At 40.5% G+C, this 17,093-nt stretch overlaps 1 protein-coding gene across 2 annotated transcripts in view; it reads left to right on the top strand.

The window, feature by feature from the left end:
* The window catches only part of slc5a6a (solute carrier family 5 member 6a), a 25,066-nt gene extending 8,494 nt beyond the window's left edge, over positions 1-16,572 (top strand). Inside the window, exons 2-18 of one of the 2 annotated variants that reach the window (XM_046060524.1) lie at positions 2,451-2,558; positions 4,438-4,648; positions 4,825-5,046; positions 5,589-5,654; positions 6,623-6,674; positions 6,842-6,909; positions 7,241-7,395; positions 7,555-7,695; positions 9,727-9,856; positions 9,952-10,040; positions 11,063-11,175; positions 11,428-11,495; positions 11,622-11,708; positions 11,919-12,094; positions 12,270-12,373; positions 13,389-13,510; positions 13,607-16,572. In XM_046060524.1, coding sequence (XP_045916480.1) covers positions 4,523-4,648; positions 4,825-5,046; positions 5,589-5,654; positions 6,623-6,674; positions 6,842-6,909; positions 7,241-7,395; positions 7,555-7,695; positions 9,727-9,856; positions 9,952-10,040; positions 11,063-11,175; positions 11,428-11,495; positions 11,622-11,708; positions 11,919-12,094; positions 12,270-12,373; positions 13,389-13,510; positions 13,607-13,807 — 1,920 coding nt within the window. In that variant the 5' untranslated portion in view covers positions 2,451-2,558; positions 4,438-4,522 and the 3' untranslated portion in view covers positions 13,808-16,572. Of the gene's footprint in view, positions 1-2,450; positions 2,563-4,437; positions 4,649-4,824; positions 5,047-5,588; positions 5,655-6,622; positions 6,675-6,841; positions 6,910-7,240; positions 7,396-7,554; positions 7,696-9,726; positions 9,857-9,951; positions 10,041-11,062; positions 11,176-11,427; positions 11,496-11,621; positions 11,709-11,918; positions 12,095-12,269; positions 12,374-13,388; positions 13,511-13,606 lie in introns of both variants that reach the window. The other variant, XM_046060525.1, reaches the window with a different exon arrangement.
* The last annotated feature ends 521 nt before the right edge of the window (positions 16,573-17,093 follow it).

The following is a 17,093-nucleotide window of genomic DNA, read 5'->3' as shown; positions in this document are numbered from 1 at the left end:
CCTTAAGTGCAGCAGAAATTTTTTTGTAACCTTGGCCAGATCTGTGCCTTGCCACAATTCTGTCTCTGAGCTCTTCAGGCAGTTCCTTTGACCTCATGATTCTCATTTGCTCTGACATGCACTGTGAGCTGTAAGGTCTTATATAGACAGGTGTGTGGCTTTCCTAATCAAGTCCAATCAGTATAATCAAACACAGCTGGACTCAAATGAAGGTGTAGAACCATCTCAAGGATGATCAGAAGAAATAGACAGCACCTGAGTTAAATATGAGTGTCACGGCAAAGGGTCTGAATACTTATGACCATGTGATATTTCAGTTTTTCATTTTTAATAAATTTGCAAAAATTTCTACATTTCTGTTTTTTTCTGTCAAGATGGGGTGCTGAGTGTACATTACCGAGAAATAAAATGAACTTTTTTGATTTTTGGAAAATGGCTGCAATGAAACAAAGAGTGAAAAATTTAAAGGGGTCTGAATACTTTCCGTACCCACTGTATACTCCAGACCAGCCCAATTATTAGCACTCCAGAAAAGGTCTAGTTACTTTAAATACTGTTAAAATGTTTTCTATTTTCTTGCCTTGAACTGCAATGCATAGCGTCCTCAAAAGACAGATGTAGCAGCTGCCTCTGAAGTGACACATTCTGTGCACTGACTTAACATAATATCTGCTGAAACATCCACGTGATGGGTGTTTTTGAATTGGGAGTTGCACTGTTATTTCTGTTCACAACCCATCATTTCAGGTAGATTAGAAATAATAAGTCCCAATGATAAGAGTGGGATTTAGTAGGGTCATATGTCTTGACCATTTGCTTGTTCAAACTAGTATGAATATCACGCAGACAAGCAGTCTGTTCAGAACACTACTGAAGTTTAATGAACACACACACACACGATCTCACACACTCATAGTCTCACACATGTAAATCCTAGCAGAGTTGTTCTTTGGTTACAGAGACAAGTTGCCAAAAAGGCAATAACCAAGCACTCAAGCTAGTAAAAGGTGGGCTCTGTGACATTGCCTTGGTCTTTTCCCTCCTGTCATTTGAAACATTTGCCCTTCACTGCCATTTACAGCTGCCAGCATGTGAATATGGCTGGCGAAGTGCCTCTCTGAAGAACAGATCAACAGGTGTCTATGTGAAAGTCCTGCTTGGCGTGAGAGTAGAGCCGATACAAAAGTGTGTGTGTGAGAGAGTGAGTGAGTGAGTGAGTGAGAAAGCACTGCTGTAGAGAAAGCTGTGCAATCTGAAAGTGGTAGCCATGTACTGTTTTCTGACATTTTATGGACTCTACCGTCAACAAATCAAGAAAATAATTTGCCTATTCATCAATAATGAACATGTCAGCTGCAACCCAAGTACCAAAACATACATTCGTACAAATGTATACGTAGTGTGGCCATTACATAGTTTTGCCATCAGAGTGCTGACAAGTTTTTGTTTTTTTTAAACCGTAAAATACCCCGTTCTATACATATCTTGGTTACATTCCTTTAATAAAGAAATGTACTGGATCCTTTAAAAACATGTTTGTGTTATTTAGAACATTTTTTTTAACAATCAATATATCAAATTCTTAACTGTCAATATCAGTATGGGGCCTCACACCGCCAGTATTGGTAGGGCCATAGTGACAACAATTCAAATGTGAAAGGTGTTTTTACCTGTTTAATGGAAGTTATGCCTAACTCAAATTCAGAATTTCTTCAGCTGTTAACTATAAACTAAATGATATTCACCCTGTGTGCTAACTCAAATGCTTGATGCTGTGTAGGTGGGATTTTTTTCCACTCTCTGTATGCACACCTACAGTTTTGTGCTCACACACAGCTAATCTCTGATCCTAATGGAACTGGGGCTCAGTGATTCCATCTCCCCTATCCTCTCCTCCCCATCACTCTTCCTCTTCCCACCCTTAGCCTTGCCTTTAATGTTTGTATGTCTGTAATGTTTTTGTTTCCATATTTCCAACTATCTTTGCTGCACAAAGCTTCCCTCTCCTCATTCCATTTACCTGGCTTTCCTTTTAACCTCATTTCTCTCTTACCTCATCTCTCTGCAGTCAGCTGCCCTTTTGCTCTTCCTCATCACAAAAACTGTAAGAGACTGCAGCACAACGCACTGTGAAAGAGAACATGGTGTTATGTGTAGGGGAACACAAGCGTTATTTTCAGATGAGCACAGCGAGGAGCTAAAACTTGTCTTCAGTGTTTACATAAAAAATATGTCCCCCAGTGTGAAAGTTCTCTTGTAAAAATACAACAAGGGATTGTGTTTTGTTTTGGTTAAAATAATCTGCACCCAACAGAATAGAATCGTCTGTTTTTGGAAAGCATTGCACAGGTATTGAATAATTTGTAACAATATTGTGCAAGGTCATTTTTCTCTCGCATTTCTTATGTGTGTGGAACTATTTTGCTAAACTTCTCCTCCTGCCTCCACAGTGACCGTGATTGGAGGTGGTGACAAAGATACTCCCCTCCAGTGAGCCTGAGGTCTGACTGGCCAGTGTGTGTCAGCCAGCCAGCAGCAGCTTGATCTCAGTAGACACAGTAAGTAAGTTCTTTGTTGTTTTTCTTTGTAGCGTTGGCTGTCATAAAGACTACATTTTGTTTGTTGTTGGGATCTTTCTCTGACATGTTGTTCAGGAGTTATGAGGGGTTTTTTTCCAGCTGTAATTTAGACACAAACTAAATGCAGTCCTAACTGTGACGGGGAAAGCAGATAGGGATGGTAAAGTGTGTGTTTTTCTTGAATATGCCAAAGACTGGGTGCAAATGTGTGTAACGGTGAAGGAAGTGAATTAATATGCTTTCTTGTTTGTCCTGTTTGAGCTCTTCAGTACAGTAACAAAACCTGCTGTTAAGCCTCTGATCTCCTGCTGTGGTGTTATTTAATTTCAGAAATGGTACATTAAAGTATATTTTAAACAAAAAATGTGATATTTTTAAACAAGCACAGTAATGAATTAAAGTTGATTTAGTTGTTTTTACTGAAGATTTGTGGCACTTTTTGATTTGGGACTATGGTGTCGTTCTGCCCTGATACACATTTTATCCTAGCACTCGAATTAGCACTGTATAGTATGTGTACTTGAAAATAATAAAAAACATTTTATGGTCAAATTTCAGATAAGATATCCTAGTAGAGGAGCAAAGTCACTCATGTATTTCCTCACATTCTTTTAGCCTTTCATGCAGCAGTCTTCTCTCATTCATATTCTTTGGCGTGGTGCGGGGTTTTTCTTGGCTCAAAATGAGCTGGAGGTGGTACCATCCTGATCACCTGCATGAGTACTGTGCCTTAAACTGGCTTAAAGCAAACACTTTTTACAAGCGGCGTATTTTAAGAGTTCTAATAATTATATGACAACTATCATGTTAAAGCATATTTTATTCAATATTAAATCAAACGCAATATAAAAGCGAATGTGTTAATTTACACAGCTAACAAACAGTAAGCTGTTTAAGATCAAATCAAATGTTACATCTGATCTTGTTATTTATAATTCACAGCGTCCTCATGCAGTGATGTGAATTCCTAGAGATTAAATGTTCATCTGCAATTTTCTGGAGTTTCCCAGCAATATTTGTTCTTGCTGAAGCATGCCACATGACCTGGTTCGGCTCTGTTTGAGACTGAATATTCGGCCAGTAAAATATTATTTATGTAGATCTCCTCCTGTTTTGAAGCAATTAAGTAATCTCCTCCCACACTTTTACAAGACACTTTTATTAGGCAGCCTATCGTTTTTATAACTTATTTTATTTTACCTCCTAATTTCAATTGTTTGTTTTTATTGCGGTTTCAGCAGCGTAAACTAACACACTGGCATGGAGTCTTGAAGTCGTTGTGGCGTTTACATTACGTGACTGAACGGTGACAGGGGATGGATTCCTTTTACCATGTGATGATATACAAATGGGAAAACTGACGTAACATTTGAGGTGACAGAAAGTCATCACATTAAGGATTCATGTGTTAGACTGTCCCGCCCACTGTATACTCAGAAGACAGCATGAAAACTTCAGGAGATGTAAAGAAAACTCTTAATACCCGAATGAAAATAGAGTTAACACATTTGTAAGTTGAGGTTTAAGAGAAATAAGCTCATTTATTTTGTGTCAAAAGTTTGAAAGTGGTACTGTTGTGTTTTGAAGAAGAGATCTGTGCCTTTAGGTGGAGTCCAAGAGAGAGCAACTTTGAGGGCCCCTATCTCCTCAATAGTTTGTCATTCTTGTTAACGAAACCTCGTTTTCACACTCATGTAGGAAGAAATGTGTTCAGATTGACATTGGTCAAGTGCTTGGTTGACAAGTGCTTGGTTTCTGACAGAATGCCCCTCTGCTGCTCTTAAACTTCCTGTTTGTTATTAAACCAACGAATAAAGAAATCCCTTTATTTCTCCTTCTCTTGTTTTTCTTGCCCCAGTCTCCCTATGGGTGAAGCGCTTTCTGTGCCGTTGTAATCGGCCCCAACGGCCTTCACTCCCCCATCCCACACACCCACACTCATCATGGGAGAAGTAGTCCTAATGCACTTCACCGCTGTGGACTACGCCATCTTTGCCTTATTGCTGGTGGCCTCAACTGGCATCGGCCTCTTCTATGCCTTCTCTGGTGGGCACCAGCGCACAACACAGGTAGCCTTTGGTATTGAACAATAAAGATTGTTTTTAGTCATTTATCTCCTTACAATACTTCCCTTACTTTTCATCCTCCACCATTTAAGACTACAGGATCAATTCAAACGTTCACGAGTCACAAGATTTGAGTTTAGTGTTTTTAGAAAATGCATGACACGGACATTTTGTTTTAGGAGTTCCTCATGGCTGACCGCTCCATGAGCTGCCTGCCTGTGTCTCTGTCCCTGCTGGCCACTTTCCAGTCGGCTGTGGCCATCCTGGGTGCTCCATCTGAGGTGTACACCTTTGGGACTCAGTACTGGTTCCTGGGCTGCTCCTACTTCTTGGGCCTGCTCATCCCAGCTCATGTTTTCATACCTATCTTCTACAGACTGCGGCTGTCTAGCGCCTATGAGGTACACACAAGTAGAGAATTGACACACAACATGCACACATGGTTTACAATGACCACCACTATGGTGGATTTCTGACCTGTTGGTGTATTTACTTTAACATTTCTTAATTGTAATGTCCTCTCTCCTCCCTGTTTTTCTTTTATACTCTATCAACACTTGTCTTTCTCAAGTATGATCTCAGAGCTGAACATTCTTATCTGTCCTCTGAACGTCTTATTCTTGCTGTGTTAACATTTAACAGAAACAAATCTTCTTGTCTGTCGGAACACCTTTTAAAGGGTCTTCATCTACAGCCAGACTGATGAGCGTTTCTCTCCTGAACCTCAATAACACCGATCAGTCATTTGCCAGAGAACAGTACTGCAGTAATGTCCTGTGAACTGAGAATGAGTTCTAACTGAATACTGAAAACTGACACTTCTGATCCCGAACATAAACATACCATATTTCACAGAATGACTCTGAGATGATATTTTAATCAGCCATATGATTTTGTTTGTTCTTTTTATTTTATTTTTTTTTACATTCTCTCCCCCTGACAGTACCTGGAGCTGCGCTTTAACAAGACGGTTCGCATATGTGGGACTGTGACCTTCATCTTTCAGATGGTATCTTTGTCTGCGTCATACTTTCTTTCTACATTAGATTCTGGCCTTTGTTATGTCAACACTAGCAGGAATCAGGGATCTAATTGGCACTCATTTTGATAATATGACCACGACCCTGGACTTAAAATCTCACCTAAATGGCTTCAAAGTAAAGACGTTAATCATTTGACACAGAAAATTATGTCAAATTACTTTATTGCAACTGCACCTGCTGAGATAGTAAAACATTAAGTAAGAAAGGCTATCACTGTCTAAACGACAATTTTATGCTTGCCAATAAAAAGGAAATAATCTCGACCTCTCAGTTTGGTTTTATCCTCGTAACTTGTTTTGGCTCAATGCATCTCCAGTTATTTGATTAGAAATCAAGAAAATGTTTTTGTCTTTAGAGCACTGTGATTAGATGTGAAACAGTAGTTGATAATTTAGAAATAACAGACCTAAGAATGCGTTCACTGGCCAATTATATTACAGCCTGACTGAAACTTAGGTCCTGGAAATGTCACGTTGAACCTTGTGAAACTTCTGTTATGGTTTCCTTTTGAGGTTAACGGCATCGATATTTTATCTCCAATAGAAACAAGGGTTCAGTAATGTCATGAATTGATAACATTCTATTCTCAAAGCAAATTCAGATAAATTAATTAAAAATGAATTCAAAAACGTGTATGAACAGGTACTGATGGTGGGTTGCTCAAAGGCTACTTTGACTTTTTCGTCAGCAAAAAGAATGACAGTGTACAACTGTGTGTACATTTAAACGCGTACAAACAGTTGTAGTATTAAACTGTCCCATGGCCTCAGTCTTTCTCCAAATAAAAATGTAAAAATGCTGAACCCTCAAAAGTCACAGACAGTTAAGCAGGACTTTCCCTGACACCTGTCAGCTACATGTAAAACATGACCCCTGAACTCTGCTCTGTTTTTGAGAGTCTTCCTATTCTGCTATGTGTTTTTCTCTTCTGCAGGTCATTTATATGGGGGTGGTGCTGTATGCTCCAGCTTTGGCACTCAATGCAGGTAAGAGTAGGGTATTTTACCACAGGTCCCATCGCACCACATTTTACACCAACTGGAGCATAAAGTAACCGATGGTACTGGATACAGAGCATGTTGTAGTTATAGAATGAGCGCCAGAAATTGAGTCGCCTGTGAAGTGTTTTCTAATACTTAGTGTTCGCTTGCAGTGACAGGTTTTCACCTATGGGGAGCCGTGTTGGCCATGGGATTGGTGTGCACGATATATACTGCTCTGGTGAGTCCCTAAATCTTTCATCAACCCAGTGTTCATATCATCAGTGACAAAATATTTTGTGACTGCTACAACAAAAGCTAAACAATATCTAAATGAAGATTAATCTTTTTTTTAAAAAACTAATATATTTGTATTTGGCGACAAATTAAAATTAAACTCTATTGTAATTTATTGGAAGTTTCTTTAGTAGGCAACAGCTGGTGAATACAATCCAGCATAACACCCCTCTTTCCTTCTGTCCACCAGCACTTGATTGGAAAAGCTTTTAATCAGTGTCTTCAGTGCTGATCATTATGGAATTAAAAGTTAATCTTCTACTCCTGTTTCTCAGGGGGGTCTGAAGGCGGTCATGTGGACCGATGTGTTCCAGACAGTGGTGATGTTTGCAGGCCAGCTGGCAGTGATTGTGGTGGGGACCAGTCAGGCAGGGGGCATAGCAGAGGTGTGGAGGAAAGCAGTCAATGGCAGCCGCATAGCCGGACTAGAGTGAGTAGTCAGCATGTTTGAAGTGCAGTAGAACAAAGTATTCGTAATAACCATAACATGATGTAGTGCATAAAGCAAGGGCAGAGAATCTTGCTAAGAAACACTTTGCCTTTTGGAGTCAGTATTCATACGTTCATATTGTATTTACTCTCTGTGTAGCCTGAACCCCGATCCTCTGGAGAGACACACCTTCTGGACGCTGGGTGTGGGAGGAGTCTTCCTGATGTTGGCTCTGTATGGGGTCAACCAGGCCCAGGTCCAGAGATACCTCAGTTCTCGCACAGAGAAAGAGGCCATCATGTGAGTACCATCAATGTCTCACAACACGCTTGGCCAACCTTTGTGATCAAAACCACACATACAGTCTGTGCATCGTGTTATTTTAAAAAAACAGAGTATTAACCCATATTAAGTGAAAAACACTCACGGTTTTTCCTACATAGAGACATTTTTGACGCCCCCCAAAGAGGTTTTAGCGAGCGCTAAAGGAAAGAGTTGGAATGTGTTTTAATAGCCATTTATCAAACAACTGCAAACAAGCAGTCACCTCTACTCTCATCCACAGCGGCTGTATTTTACACATGCAGCTGGCGCTGGATTAATAAACCAGCTGCTGCGTTGGTTTGACTGCACCTGAATGCTCCGCTACGAAGTTCGCGCTAATGACTTCCTGGTATATCACACAAGATAAAAGCCGTTTGTGCTTCAAGTGTGTCATTGTTCACCGGTACTATCACTTTTACATTTTACTCTTTGGCGTACCGGCACCGGTTCTCTCCTCTGCCCTCTCTAAATCAGGTTTTCTGGGCACTACGTGACGCTCACCTGGTCCCGTTCTCGCCTGCCTGCTGATCTCCGCAGGGAGATCAGGAGCCTTTCATGCAGCCCTGTGTATAGTGGCTCGTCAAAGTCACTTTTCGTTAACCAACCAATCACAGCCTGGAGGAGGTGGGACATTAAAAAAGGTTGAGGCACTACAGCAAAATTTAGACATGTTTAACTTGTCGTTCTGTATGCACAGTTTTTATTTTTGACAAGTTCATTTGCATAAACAAATGAGGCTGACCATGTAGAGCATTTTTCTTGCACAATAATTTAGTGTCTGAAAACAACCCACAGAAACTGCTGTTTTGTCCAACTGGAATTAATATTAGGCTACTAATGGTAAGTTATAGTAGCCTGTACTACTATCTGAAATTAAAATGAATACTCAAACATTAGCACTAATCAAACCTTAACCACAGCGGTGTAGGCTAATATCAGAGAATGGTTTTATTAGTGAAACAGCTAAATCTCTACTAATAAACTATCTGTAGGCAGATCATCCACATAAAGTGTAACCTGTAAATATAAGTCATTACCTTTACTGAACGCGTACCCATTATGCTTACTGTTGCGCAGTCACCCCCAAACGCCCATTCTGAGCCAGGAAAAAACCCTGACACTTACTGTAAAACCCAAGTCAAGCTGCATTTGTAATCTAAAAAACAGGCTGTTAATTGGTATTATATTAACATCTACATGCGCCGAGCTGAGAAAAGGGTGTCAAAACTTTTCACACTGGACGATAAACTGTTAAACAGAAAGGTTTGTAATTTTCTAATGTATTTTTGGCCAGATTATTTGACCTAACTTAAAATGCAGATGTACTGCACTCTGACTTTGGAGAAGACCGTGTAACAAAAAGAAAAGAAGAAAAGGCGCAAATTAACTGCAAAAGACTCTAGTAGAATTAAACTTGAAGCTACCAGGAACCCATAATCCTCCAGTGCCACCGTATTCCAGAACTGCAACCTACCTGGAGATTCCAGAAGGACAAGGGTGGCTATATTGGTTAATAAATATTTTTGAAGGACAAAAAAAGTTTATTTAATTGTCATTTTGTGTTGTTACACTTATTTTTGTAATTTAGTTGCCTAATAATTCTGCACGCTTTTATAAGATAAACATTCAGGTTTGAGGATAAATTAGATTTCATTGATTAGCATTGTGTTTGTTCAACAATAAAATGAATCCTGAAGAATACAATGTGTCTAATAATTGTGCTTGCAGTGTAAGTGTTATTTCCTAATTGCTTGTACCTCAAAAGTGTAGAAAATGTCTATTATTCCCCACAAACTTTGCTTTTGTGACCAGCAGCACAGTGATATTTGAAATGTTCGTATTTCCCATGAAGTGTGAAGGCGCTGCTGCATCTGTATGAACAAATGTAGATGTAATGAATATAGTGATGTAATGTTGGTCATCTGCTCTCCATTGTTGACAGTATTTTTTTTTGTGGCCCTGGATGGTTTATAACCATGTCTGTCCTCACCTCTGATGTCCTTCCAGGTCCTGCTACGTAGTTTTCCCGTGCCAGCAGATTGTCTTGTGTTTAGGCTGTCTGATGGGTCTGGTCATGTTTGCTCGCTATGGAGAGAATAGCCCTCTGGACAAGGGCTTCGTCAAAACTAATGACCAGGTGAACACTCATTTGCCTTCACTCCATTTGTAGTGAATGTAGAGTGTCGTTGTTATTCTTGCCCCTGGAGGTGCTAATGTTTGTTTTTTTTGCAGATGGTTCTGTACTTTGTGATGGATGTGTTCAGGGATCTGCCCGGCCTCCCGGGACTCTTTGTGGCATGTCTCTTCAGTGGAGCTCTCAGGTAAATGAAAGAAATGAGACTTAAAAGTAAAGGATCATCCACTGTTGAAGGCTTGCTTACTGCCTTGCAGGTAGCTGATTACACCCCAGGGTCATATAACCATGAAGCTGATTCACTGCTTGTCCTACAGTTATTATGAATGTCGTTTGGTTCTTTGCTCTGAGTGATTTTATAATCCTTGGCTTCATCCTAGTCAATTCTAAAATATTCCATGCTGGCAATAACATGCCTGGTTGACACATTAGATTATTTTATGTGCTGAGTATCAAAGTATCAAAGAGTTCTTCCCTATGTCCTACGTGGGCACAGCCCAGTAACTACAGGAGCAGTGAAACTGAGAAAAGGGTTCTAAAAGTTTTCAGGCTGTCGTGTTTTAAACAATGCTCAATTGGTACTAAGGGGCCCAAAGTGTGCCAATCCACGCTTTCATGTTGTTTACTCCAAATTCTGACTCTACCATCTCAATGTTGCAGCTGAAATCGAGACTCATCAGACCAGGCAATGATTTCCTTCTATTGTGCAATTTTAGTGAGCCTGTGTGAATTGTAGTCCTAGTTTCCTGTTCTTAGCTGTCAGCAGGGGCACGCGGTGTGGTCTTCTGCTGCTGTAGCCCCTCTGCTTCAAGGTTGGACGTGTTGTCTGTTCAGAGATGGTATTCTGCACACCTTGGTTGTAACAAGTGGTTATTTGAGTTACTGTTGCCTTCCTGTCATCTCCAACCAGTCTGCCCATTCTCCTCTGACCTCTGACATCAACATTTTGGCATTTTCGTCCACACAACTGCTACTAACTGGATATTTTCTCTTTTTCGGACCATTCTCAGGTGTAAACCCTAGAGATGGTTGTGGTGAAAATCCCAGCAGATCAGCAATTTCTGAAATACTCAGACCAGCACGTCTGGCACCAACAACCATGCCACGTTCAAAGTCACTTTTGTATCTCTACTCTTGGACATGCAGAAAGAGGTGACAAATATTACATCCAAGTTATTCATTTAACCCTGTTTTCTTGTCTTCCCCCAGCACCATCTCATCAGCCTTTAACTCCCTAGCAACAGTAACCATGGAGGACCTGATCAAACCTCATTTTCCAAACATGACCGAAGCTAAAGCCACGATGCTGTCTAAGGGACTCGGTAAGAAAAGTGCTATAATGTCATTTTCATTCTGAGCACATATTGTAGATAGACCTCTGCAGTGCTACAGTACTTCATGATAATGCTGCTTTGTAGCAGCAACTCCTGCGATTTTGGGTGTTGCACTTGGCCACACTGCAATTTCAATAGTATTTCGATCACTTGAGCAGCCCTACTTGCTGTTAACAGTAAGTTGGCAAATGGAGCAGGTGTGACCACTAAATATTTCTTTGTCATCTGCTTGGTCCACAGCTCTGGCCTATGGCCTGGTTTGTCTGGCTATGGCCTACTTCGCCTCTCTAATGGGGTCTGTGCTGCAGGTATCAAACTTTTCACATGGTCTGGGTTACACATGAAGAAAAGTTCATGTCATTTTGTTATTATGCAGCTGTTGAGTGCAGTTAACTAGCACACACATTATTGGCAGTCACTCTCTGTGCCCTCAGGCAGCCTTCAGCATCTTCGGGATGGTGGGTGGTCCCCTGCTGGGCCTGTTCTGTCTGGGAATGTTCTTCCCCTGGGCAAACTCAACAGTGAGTACTTTATTTGGGATATTATTTTGTCATACTGATTTGAAGTAATAAAGGAGATGGGCATGGTAATGACACTGTCTCCTGTGAATTATCACCCCAAACATTTCACATTACACTGCAGTGACACACTGTTACATACATGAGTACACGTTTGGTGTGAGTTGAGGTTTGTACAAACCCATGTGTTCTCCTGTCTTGTTACCACCTCAGGGTGCAGTGGTTGGGTTAGTAGCAGGCCTTGCCATGGCCTTCTGGATCGGCCTTGGCAGCTTTGTGATGCGGATGTCTGCTCCCACCCCAGTGCCACCACTCAACGCCACTGCTCTTCCCCTGTTTGACAACATGACCATGACTGCACTGGTCAGCGCCACCTCAGCCAAGCCAAGGTGACGCATGAATCTCTACAGCTAACCCTATAGATATGTCTGCTCAATTACTTTCACTGAACACTGCAGATAGAGAATGAAGCTGTTAAGTCAAATAATAATATATATGAAGACTACGAAGAAATAGAGAGAGAGAGAGAGATTATATTTACTTTATCTTCCCTCTTTCCTTCAGGCCAACGGGTGTAGAGGCGCTCTATATGTTGTCCTACATGTGGTACAGTGCTCACAACTCGACCACTGTGGTGGTGGTGGGACTTCTTGTCAGCCTGCTAACAGGTACACACAATCAGACTTGTCGCACCAGCTTCAAAACCATCCCATGTCACGTGACAATGACCTTATTGCCCACTAAAATTAATGTGCCTCCCTGTTTGAATACCTCATCAGTTGTTTAATACATTCATGCTTGAATATTGGCAAGATCTTGGCAGGCAGACTAGCAGACTAGCTGCTAGCTTCCCAGGCTAAGATTTGGTTACCTTGCTATAGTGTGCCAAAAATACATTCAAATGTGAACTAATTCTTGACACTGAAATGCTAAACGTCAGATTATCAACATTTGTATGAAATTACACAACAGGGGGACATTCAGTAGCTAGGCTGTAGTTTGTCCAGCTCCAGGGGCCTCATTACAGAGACACCGGCGTACGCCCTGATAGTAGTCAACCGCACCGCTCGCGCTGAGTCCAGACAGCTGTGATGAGTGGTAACACAGCTTGTAGAGTTTTGCAACATAACATCTATGAACTGAAGCACAGTCTGCTCTGTTTGAGACCGTGAGCTGCACTTTATCAAAGCCGCTGAAGTTAATATGTGCAGATTTGTGGTGAGACTTCTGCCTCATCACAAGTGTTTCAGTTACTTTCAGTTTCACACGCAACATGCAGTCCCAAACTGTCATGACAGCCGCTGTCTCGCTTCACGTGTCACTGGCTACCTAGCTGCTATAATGGACAACAAAAGATGTCCGTTCAATTGTAGCTTTAATCTGAGTCGGAGGCATTAACCGTGTCTGTTTGTTTTCTGGAAGTTTTCTCCCAAATTATCCGCCCAGGATAAAGATTTGAATGAACATGGCACGTCAACCAAATGTCAAAATGAATAGTCATTATGTATCCATTAATATGTAGTCATACCCGGGCCATTTAAAGCATCATCATGCAGTTTGATGGTTTAAATGGCCCGGGTTTATTCTGGTTGTTTAATTTTGTCGTGTTCTTATTGCCCTGTAACTCTTAAAGGCAAACAAGATGAAAGTGCTGTCCTGTTCATGTCTCTGTCAACATGTTAGGACCTATGAAGGAGAAGGATCTGACCCCCGGCACAGTGTTTCCAGTCCTGGGCACACTGCTCTTCTTTCTGCCTGAGCGCTACAGAGAGAAGCTCTGCTGTGTCACTCCTCTGGCTCAGGAGGTAACACTGTATATACACTCTGTACTCCTTTTTGTGCTTTCCTCTCTTGTGTACCATAACCTGAGTCTTAAAAAGTCTTCTGTCCTTGTTGATCAGCCCAAAGAAATCAACACACAGCCTTATCAGATGGCCAAGAAAGACAGCAACGGAGCAGCTTACTGCAAAGAGGACATGGTCACGGAAGACAAAGAGACTGAGAGCGACAGAGCACAAACAGAGGAGGAAGACTTGGAAGCTAGGATTGCTCTGCCCTCATGCCAACTGACGGCTCCCACTGTTCAGGAGACTGCCTTGTGATCCTGTTTTCTCTAACTTACAACACGCACAATCCCAGCTACTGTGATATCCAGTCCATCACTAAGAGAATGTCCATTAAGTCTACAGTACCAAGTTTGGGTGTTTGGTGTTTTACATGTCATCAGTTGAATCTGATTTATAGAAAAGGCTTATGGACTTCAGTGTCTGTGTGGGGAGAGAGTGTTTTATTGGTACCTGCTCACACTTTTCTTGTCAGAAAAAAACAAAAAAAAACTGCCAGGCTGGAACTGTGCGCTGAAAGCCAAACTGTGAGCAATCAAAGACTAAATTAATCTATTGATGTCCATTAGCAACTCTGATGTGTGGGTAGCTCTCTTGCAATGAGCTGTTCCACTGTGACTGGACTCATTCAGTTTAACAAAAGAATCAGGTAGTTGTAAAATGTGTAATTTTTGTAGAGAAGATTGAACATAAAATCCCAAAATATGTATGAGAGAATATAATATTAAAAAGAAAAGACTGAGATTTAGCTGAAGGCTGTGACAGTGCAGTGTCTTCACATGGCCTTCGTTTAATACTAATAGTCGCCTTGGAAAGAAATGAAATATAATAAGTTATGTGTATATTTTCCATTCGTGTATAATCACCTGAATGAGCCCTTTGTAGGTAGCATAGTAGGTTCTACTTGCTTGGAAGGGGAGGATGAGGGGAAGAGTTATCAGTTGGTCGCAATCTGCGTCCTCACTGCTAGATGCCACAAACTCCTACTCACTGGACTTTTATAGAATCCTTAAGTTTTAAAGAATCCTTGCATGCCGTTGTGTTGTTGGTTACTTCTTGACCAGTATGCAAACACCAAACGATTACAGGAACCAATAACTCCTCCAACGCACACGAGTCATGTGAGTTTTGAATGAATATAGTCAATCTTAAAGACCTGGTGGAAGGATTAAAATGAAATGAGTCAGCGGAGTTATCATTATATCATTATTTAAATTCAGGTAGTTGTCAGTGCCAGTATGTGATTGATTTGCATTTAGTATTATCATAAATGTCATGATTTTTGGAATCACAGAATTCTTGAGCATCGCCATTTTAGCATTTTAAGTCATCCATCGTCATTGTGTCAGGAGCGAGGTTGTGTGTGTGCACAATGTTTTGAGTCCGTACTGTCTGTGTTCTTGATAATAGACTGCATGGCCATGTTTTGTCATGTGATGATGTTTAACAGCCAAACCAATCTGGCGGAGAGTCCACATGAACCTGCGTCTCATAAATAGTCAGTAACCTTACTCTATCAGCATGTGTTGTCACATGCTCTCTACGGATCAGTTGCCTTACATTTTCCTGTTCAAATGAGTTTGCTGGAGTTGCAGTTGTATTTGAAGTACATGCCAGAGAATCAAGGTGACACAGTTTAGCATCAGAAAAGAAGCAGCTTAGCGTCTCATTTCTTTGAAAAGGATTATGGACTCTCGAGACCAGTAGATCCCCTGTTTGATGGAATGTTGAGCCCTTGTAAGCACCAGTCCGTTACAGGAACCAACATGTTTGTACCATCATCCTGATACTCAGAAATACCTCGATTTATCCAAAGCATATAGAATATGAATTTCTTTTTTTACCAGCAGAAGATATGTTTGAGCTCATATTTTTGTAATTTCACGTAAAGCCTGCACACATTTCATGAGCTGAAATGTGGAATTCTATATGCAAGAACCATAGAAATGTTTTTTTTATTTTGGGAATGTCAGGCAGAATTGGGAACGTAGCAGTCCACTCTTGTGACAGCATGTGATTTTAGAGCACTAGCATACTTTGCCTTATTTCACACAGGTAATGTTGGTCAAACAAAGCTGATAATTTTGTGTTACATTCCATATGGTAGCCTCTACAGTCAGATTTTCAAAACATTGTCAACGTTTCTAGAGTTCTTAAACTACTTTAAAGCACATGTGGTAATGTGTACTCTATTTATGATTGCATAGTGTTGAATCCTTCTCCTTACCTGAAATGACTTGAAGCGTGTGCCTGTAAAGTTACCTCAGTGATAGACAGATAAACCCTATAAACCCTTTTCTAATGTGAGGGAACATAATTCAAGTGCTTAAGTACATATTATGAAATTATTGCTGGTAAAGATGTCCAAACAGGGTGGGCACTGTGATACTACTGAACACTAACACACCTAATAAAGCACAATGTCAGTACTCTGTGGTCCTGCTATTGAAGGAGTCTGACTGAAGCCATCAGTTGGTGTAAATCAGTTTAGATACAGTGTTCATGAGTGGAGAAGATACAGGTTGTGAAAGGAAAGCATGGCGCTCCAGCAACAATAAATATTGTTGTGAACAATATTTATGATATTTGTTCTCCCATCCACAAGAATTCTTCCTGTTATGCATTCCAAAAAAACAACAACCCCATAAGCACTGGAGTCGAGAGGACTCCTCTGCTTTGGCTGTGCCTTCAGTTTGTGATGGTTTTTTTGGGGAGGGGGAGGGTTGTATCCTGCTGTAGTTTCCAGTGTATTACCATGAATATGAGATCAGACCAGAAACATCTCTCCAGAAGGGGACCAAACCCACATTTCTGAAGGAATAAATGAATCTTGTGTGAGATGATGTGATGAGGAGAAACGGTCCTGTTGATGGAGGGAGGTAGAAACAGTAAACTTTACTCTAGTGGAAAGCTAAATTGAGTGCACTGTAATTCATTGACATGTTGTTTGGATGTATGACTATTAGATTAGACATAAGTGTGGTGTATTAAATTAAGATGATATTAAAATAATAAGAATTTAAGTGTCCAGTTCTTGTGCATTGACTTTATTGTAATGTGCTTTAGTGCCACCTATTGGGAAAGATGTTCCTATCCCCTCCTAGTAAGGTAGTACTAGGGTCTATTGTGATGCACATTGTCACTATCGTTGCTTTTTTAAAATAGAAATACAGTATGTGATTAGTAGTTTCTTATGTGGTTTGTTTTCTTTAGCTCTGAACAGTGTGGTCAATTTCCAGAATTTAGTAATACTACTCTGAAGAAAAATATTCATCCATTATACAGCATTATATACATGCCATAATATCCTGAAGGAGGTTTATGAGTATATGTTACTGCTCCCAAGAGTACTCTGCTATAAATTGCTGTAAAAGTGTTAATGTAATTCCTTCCCATGTCAGACAATCATAACAGCAGTAATACTTAAAAAGAAAGGATGTTATAACGCCAGTTATTGGATTCATCTTATATGTAGAGCATATCAACTTGTATACTAATGTATACATTTCTGGATGTATATAATAATATATATAATATAATAATA

The sequence above is a fragment of the Micropterus dolomieu genome, linkage group LG10 (assembly GCF_021292245.1).
Source record: "Micropterus dolomieu isolate WLL.071019.BEF.003 ecotype Adirondacks linkage group LG10, ASM2129224v1, whole genome shotgun sequence".
Lineage (NCBI taxonomy): Eukaryota > Metazoa > Chordata > Actinopteri > Centrarchiformes > Centrarchidae > Micropterus > Micropterus dolomieu.
The sequence above is the reverse complement of the archived record's forward strand: the minus strand, read 5'-3'. Positions and strand labels throughout refer to the sequence as shown.